Source organism: Scophthalmus maximus, chromosome 6, assembly GCF_022379125.1.
Source record: "Scophthalmus maximus strain ysfricsl-2021 chromosome 6, ASM2237912v1, whole genome shotgun sequence".
Classification (NCBI taxonomy): Eukaryota; Metazoa; Chordata; class Actinopteri; order Pleuronectiformes; family Scophthalmidae; genus Scophthalmus; species Scophthalmus maximus.
Genome location: NC_061520.1, coordinates 3,525,522 through 3,532,742, shown reverse-complemented (window position 1 = coordinate 3,532,742; position 7,221 = coordinate 3,525,522). Strand labels below are relative to the sequence as shown.

At 48.0% G+C, this 7,221-nt stretch overlaps 1 protein-coding gene across 1 annotated transcript; it reads right to left on the bottom strand.

Moving 5' to 3' along the window:
* Window positions 1–301: 301 nt before the first annotated feature.
* On the bottom strand, window positions 302–7,171 carry gpr37l1a (G protein-coupled receptor 37 like 1a). The gene is made up of 2 exons (XM_035631076.2): window positions 6,284–7,171; window positions 302–2,303 (listed from the first exon to the last, which is right to left on the bottom strand). The coding sequence occupies exons 1-2, from the start codon at window positions 6,908–6,910 to the stop codon at window positions 1,272–1,274; spliced, it is 1,659 nt and encodes a 552-aa protein (XP_035486969.2). The 5' UTR covers window positions 6,911–7,171; the 3' UTR covers window positions 302–1,271.
* Between the last annotated feature and the right edge of the window lie 50 nt (window positions 7,172–7,221).

Below are 7,221 nucleotides of genomic sequence, written 5' to 3'. Positions count from 1 at the left end.
ATTTGTTGAGAGGAAGAAAATGCAGAATATCATTAGATGGATGTGATTCGGATGTGATCCAAATAGAAGAGTCTCCGGCTGAAAAATAACTATGTAGATTTTTTTTTTTTTTTTAAGTTTGTAAACTTATAAACTCGTAAATTCATATTTAAAATGAGCGAAACGAGTACGTTCACAGTTTCATCTGCTGAATGGATTGAGAAGGTTATAACTCAGCCAGTTTCAGCAGTTATTACTCTCTGTGAACAAACATAGAGCATCAGACACCAACAAGAATTAGTCACAGGAAAAGACAAAACAGTTTTTCTTGAAGAAAATCCAAACTTTACTAAACCAAACGTAATAAAACAAGTAAAAAAAAGAAGAAGTTTACACTTCACACTGTCGCCTCACGGTTCTGATCGATCTCTGATGTCTGACCTCTGACCTCTGACCACGTCTTTCACCTGCCGTCTACACAGGAAGCAGTTTTCAGCCACGTGGCGTCTGGTGTCTCACATCCTCTGCAGACTCCGTGTAAATGTACATGAGTACATGTGTGTGCATGTACATGTGTGTGCTGCGACAGCAAAATCATAGAAAATACAGTTCACAAAACAGCAATTTATCTCAGAACGTCTTCATCTGCGGTTTAACAGTAAAACCTCTAAAACTCAAATGATCCAGTGTTTCTGTCTCTTACAGTTCTTAGAGCAGGTAACGCTGATATCCTGAATGACTGTTAGACAATTAATAATAACTACAAGATATAAAATGTAGCACAAAAAAAACTGCAAATCTACTGAGTCCTTCCACAACAGGATTAAATCCATCTATACTTTTTTTTAATATAAGAACTATATTGTTTACAGTTATCTAACTCGGGTCGGACGAGCTTCTGCTCCACACCGTCACTTCACACAGACTGAGATTAAGAGATTCTCCCAGTTTATCACAGCTTGTGTTTCGTTCTCATAGTTTTGTGCATTATTTAAATCAGCTAGAACATGATACTTATTGACTTAATATCTGAGAACGGAGGAAACAACCTATATTACCCTTTATTCTATATTTAATATAGCAATTACACTGAGATCAAAAGAGAGAAAGTCTGACAGGTTCAGAAACAGTGATGACATCCTGTTCCCAGATCCCGGAGCTATTAATTTGCTGAAAACCACGCTGTTATTATCACTGATAGAAATGATGCACAAAACTATGGAAAACAAGATCAACGTTGTAATAAACCTCAACAATCCTTTAGAGTTGTACATGTGTGTCGGTCCCGGGCCTCAGCAGGGCGTCCCCACAGCTGCTGGAGAGTCCTTCGCCCTGTCGAAGACGGACGGCTCTGTCCCCAACACACTCTTCATCGTCTCCTCCTTGCTGGACGGAGAGAGCGAGGACGGAGTGGGCGAGGTGGGCGAGGAGAGGGTGGAGGTGGCGGCGGCCGACGAGGACGAGGAGGAGCTGCCGTCGGGGAGGCACTCATCGCAGCAGCAGCAGCAGCAGTCCATGAAGGCCTGGCCCAGCGAGCGACACAGGCACAGCAGCAACACCGGCGTCGCCGAGCAACGCGCGAACAACAGGAGCTGACCGACCAGGCCGAGCGCCGGCAGGACGAGAGCCGGGAGCATCGCGGACGCCGGCGCGGAGATGTACGCCAGGGTGATGTTGCAAATGCTCTCGGGCAGGTTGCACGTGACGTAGAGGACGGTGAGCGCCATCACGGTGGAGCGCAGCCTCTGCTCCCTCGCGTGCTGCTTCTTCTTTGTGGGGGAGGAAGATGAGGAGGAGGAGGAGGAGGAGGAGGAGGAGCACCTGCCGGTCACCTTGTCGCCCTCGGGCCTCTGCTGCAGGCGCTGGGCTAACACTTGCCTCGTCACCAGGTCGCAGGCCAGCGTGAAGAGCAGGGGCAAACACAGGTAGCAGCCGAAGAACCACCACATGCGGGCCTCGTGGTAGGTGAGCACCAGAGAGTAGACGCCCTCCGGAAGCTCCGCCGACGGCTCGCGGACGCAGACGTCCACTTTGAACGCGTCCGCCCGGGCTCGGAACGCCGCCATGAGCGAGCCGGCCGCCCGGCTCTGCTGCAGCTCGCTGGGCGGCGCCGGCAGGCTGACGGTTTCCTGCAGCAGCTGCCACAGGAGCAGCTCGGGCGCGGCCAGCACCAGAGAGCCCAGCCAGATGACGGACAGCTTGGACAGGATGGACCGACACGGCTCCACCCGCGGCGTCTGGAGGGGCCCGGGGCCGGTGGCGGCGTGGAAGCGGTCGATGCTCAGGGCGCAGAGGCTGAACGTGGCCACACCGAGGGACGTCACCTGACGGAGAAACGACAGAGGCGGAAACGATCAGACGAGCTTCAATAAGAACCAAACAGACTCTCTGATCACACCGGACGGAGAAACGACAGAGACTTTATTACTTCTGTTTGACACAACGTCAGACGACAACACTTATAAAGGCATTCATCAGTTTCTGACTCTGGAGAAGTGACAAAATGTATCATTATTTATTATAGCTACAACTTTCTGTTTCATTGATCTCTTCATTGTTCCTCTACATAAGACACAGAATGCACATACTTTTTTATTTACAAACTTATTTTTTGTTTCTTCTTAGTTATGTTTTTTTGGCCACGACTTTTTTATTATTTTTAATTTGTCGCCGAGAAATCACATCATTATTTTTTTTGCATTAGGTGTTGAATTGTGTCATATATTCTCTAACATCTTTTGTGCTGCTGATTAAACCAAGAGAGTTTCACATCACATCACTTCAGTTTTTTCAATTATTGTTTATGAAGAAAATGAACAGGACTTGAAACTCAGAAGGGTTTTGATCGAGTGGTTTGTTTTGTTGCAGCTGCAGTAAATTATTCATTAACAATAAATAAAGTTATTAATTACATCATTTAAACGCTTTATTGAAAAGTGGCACTGAAAAGGGTCAAATATTTGGCATCTTCACTTGAAGAAAACATTCAAATGATGACAACCTCTTTCAACCAGTACGATAAACAATCTAATAAAGTTTTATGTTTTGTTTTTTTAATGACTTTTTTCCAGCACTGCAGATCTACTTCCTGGTTCACTGTGTCGACTCCGATGGGACTCCACGGAGCACGGGAGTTCGAGTCTTCCCTCTGCCTCGTTACGCTCAGCGAATTAGCCACAATCACAGCAACGAGACGGGCAAATAAAACGGCTTCATTTAACCTTCTGAATACAGACACGCCGACACAAAAGGAGTCACGGGGGGAGTCGAGGGCAATTATGTCTGAACACTTAATGGAGCCTCGTGCACATTGGAGTCGGTGCTTTTGGCCCCCCAAAAAAAACACGGATGCCGTCGCCTCGCGGAGACTTGTTCCTCCTCTCTGTGAGCGCCTAATGACTTTCAACAGTTAAAACACAACTCAGGATCATTAACGCCAGACTCTCATTAGAATGAAAATGGTTGAGCTCACACGAGTGGCACAGCGGCAGCTGGCAGCCTGACCCGCTTTCTCACACACACACACACACACAGACACACACACACACACACACACACACACACACACACACACACACACACACACACACACACACACACACACACACACACACACACACACACACACACACACACACACACACACACACACACACACACACACACACACACACACACACACACACACACACAACCAGTCTCCCAGAGCACAAAACTGCTCAAGAGCAATTTAAAAAGATGTTAACAAGAGACGAATTCATCCATTAGCATGAAAATAGGTAAAGCAACACAAAGGCTGGAGGGGAGCCGGCAGGCCGAGCCCCTTAAAGGCTGCTGAGTGCAACACTGTTATTACTAATTAGTGAAAGTCTCATAGGAAATAATTTTGTCTCTATTATGAGACTAAATTTAAATATGACACCGTCTTCATTTTAATCCACTGTTTCCTGGATGTATTTAATTAAAAATCTCTAAGAGACTGGCACGTGTGCACGTGTGTTTTGCAGATGCGTGAAGATGAATATTCAAGATGACCCGGTGACGGCGGATTTGATTTTGATATTCAACATTTTTACGATAATCGCATTTTTAAAGCTGATTTTGCCGAATAAGTTGATGTCATTTTAAAATGTGCTCATTTGTCTCTGATGCAGCCGCAGTCTCTTTATTCTCTGATCTTTATCGATGTCCCGTCCATGTTTTTTTGTTGTTGTTCAACTTCATAATTATGCTGCCGACAGCTCCCTGCACTTTGTTGTTAATGTTGAAAGTTTCTGTGAATTAGACATCAACAAGTTTGGTGTTAATAGGTCGACCCCCTAGTTTATATAAAAACACACGTAGTCACCGGGGCCGGAAAATGAAGCCAATGTGCGAGTACCTGAAACGTGTTATTCTCTGAATGACCAGCAAGGGGGCGACTCCACTGGTTGTTTCTATAGAAGTCTATGAGAAAAACGACTCGACCTCTCACTGGATTCATAACGTCAGTAAACATTTTTCCTGCGGAGTTTATGGTTCAATCTCTAGTTTCAAGTCTTCTTCAATACAACATGATGATGTTCATTTTGAAACAGACGATAAAGCAGCGTGTGTGTCGGAGCGCGTGATTGACAGCTGCGGTCACACCTGTACGGTTGCAGGTGAACCAAATCGTGGGAGCAAAATCAAAAAACGAGCTTAGAAATAATCTAGAGAATGTTGTCTGTTTTAAAACGAGCGATATACATTCTCGCCTCAGCTCTTCAACACACTTTGTGTTTCAAACTCAACAGCTGATATTCTGTACGAATAAAAGGACGTCGGCGTCGAACTCTGCACCTGTGAACAAACGTCCCAGCTGCCGCGGACTACTCCTCTCGTGTTTCTTCACTGCTCGGCTCTGTGATCGGCCCCCGGCCGCCAGCCGGCCCCCGCCGACGGCTCACAACAGTCGGGCGACGAGACAGACCATAACGGCACGTCTGTCGAGAGCAAAGACGAGACGACTCAATCGGGCCTTTCATCGCGTCTCTCTTTATTAAACTGGAAAGAAAAATAACAATGAGCCTCTCATGGGGATGTTGAAACAGCACTGACAAGTGAAGACCGACTCAAATGAACCATCGTCGTAATGAGTTGTCTGTTCTAACAGTGTCACTCTGCCTCGCGACCGTGGTTCAAATCACTAAAACACGGTTGGTTCATTTTTACAGTGAAGTTAGATGGTGCTACGATTAGATTTTGGGACATCACATTTTATGCTTGATATTAATATTAATGAAAATAGTAATAGTAATACTTATTACTATTAAGTAATACTTAGGCAGATACAAATGTTCATCAGTTTATTCGTTAACTCCTTCATAACTCTTCCTATGGGCATCCATAAGTGGAGGCAATGGATAATGATGGCAAACTGCCAATGTAATAAAACATTGTTGTAATTAAATGACAACTAGTGTAAAATAATTAAAAAAGTTAAAATGTCCTTCAATCTGCTCACAAGCACATCACAGTGTGAAACAAACCAATTCTTTAAACGTTGATCTGCTTGTGAAAGCTCAAGACGAGTTGTTGAACTGAAGTGTTGCTCTCCAGACGGACGGATTATGAGAAAAAGGGGCCCCGGGGGCACAAAGAAGAAAAGGCCCCGGAAGGTTCCAACATAGGCACCGACTTCAAATGTGTGGAGTTTATTGAAGTTGAAGTTGAAGTTGTTTGGAATAGTTTCTGGTCCTTTTCTGTCTCTTCCTAAGAGTTTTTTTAGGGTCTGTGTTGTTGTTTTGAGCTTCTTTTTGTTCGTTGTACGATGCTGCGAGTCTGTGCCGTCATGCAGAGATGTCCGTGGATGGTTTTTGTCCTTGTGGGGCTTTTTGAGAAGCCTTTTTATTGCATATTTATATATATAATATAATATAGTATATTTATTCATATTTATATATTATATTGAAGTTGTTTTGAGTCTCTGAGGTCGTTTTGAGAGTATTTTGTGGATAGGTAACGTCTCTTTGTTTGGAGTCTTTTGTATGGATTATGTTCTGTATCTCTGACTCGTCATTTTAAGCCTCTTCGTGGTTGTTTTGAGTTTCATTTTTTTTTTACTTTAGTTTCTAACAAGTATTGTTCACAGTCACTTCAAGTAAAGGGCCCCCGACACCCGGGGCCACTGGGCACAGTAACGCCGGGGTCTCTGCACCTCCGCCCTGTGGTTTACCATCACATTTTCTCCTGTAACCACCGGCACGGCCGTAACTTCACTCTTCTGTGTGAAACCTATGATTGTGGTTGTGATGACCCCTTGACCCCTGACCCCCCCTCTCACCTCCAGGTAGGGCACCAGCCGACAGGACAGGTCCCCCAGCAGGCGCGTGGAGGTGAGCTGGTGGAACACGACCACCGGCAGACAGAAGAAGAGCACCAGGAAGTCGCAGAGGGCCAGTCCCGCCAGGACGCAGTTCCACGCGCTCTGCAGGTACAAGTTGTGCCACACGGTGCACATGAGCGCGAGGTTGCCCACGATGCCCGCGGCGAACAGCACGAGCGCGAGCAGCATGACCGCGTACGCCCAGTGCGCGCCGCCGGCGCCCGGGGCCAGCGGGCCGAGGGGCCCCGACGACAGGTTGCGCGCCGCCGGGGACGAGGCGCGCCGCTCGGCGCGCGGCGTGGTGAAGAAGCCGCTCGGGTCGTCGTGGCGCCGCGGTGGCCCCCGGCTGCTCGGCGGGGCCACCGGGTCTCTCCTGCGGGTCCCGCGGGCCACTCGCGTCAGCTCGGGCTCCCGCCGCCCCTCGGTCCTCCCCGGGGACAGCGGGGACTGCTGTGGCCCCGCAGCCGGAGCGCGAGCATCCTCCGCCCGCCGCGGCGCCTCCAGCGCGGACGGCGCGTCCGAGCGCACGTGACGGAGCTCCGCGCTCCGCACGCACAGAAGCAACAGGAGCAGAGCCGCGCTCATGTTTCACCGGCGGACGATGTGACAGCGTGGGCGCGTCACAGACATGTGTCTGAGCCCTGAGGTGGACAACAGAAACTTCCGTTCTCCGCCCGCAGCTGATGGAGAACTTCTGTCCGCCTCGGAGCGACTGTTGCGATTCACCAGCATCGACACAACCTGAGCAGCCACACGCAGCTTCCGGTTGGACATTTCAAAATAAGGCACAGCTGAAGGCGGAGGCGTGTTCCTGAAAGATGCTGCAGAAGATGAAGGATTCAACCGACAATATCTCACTGTGTGAAACGATGTGACACGAGTAAATGAGCAGTGAT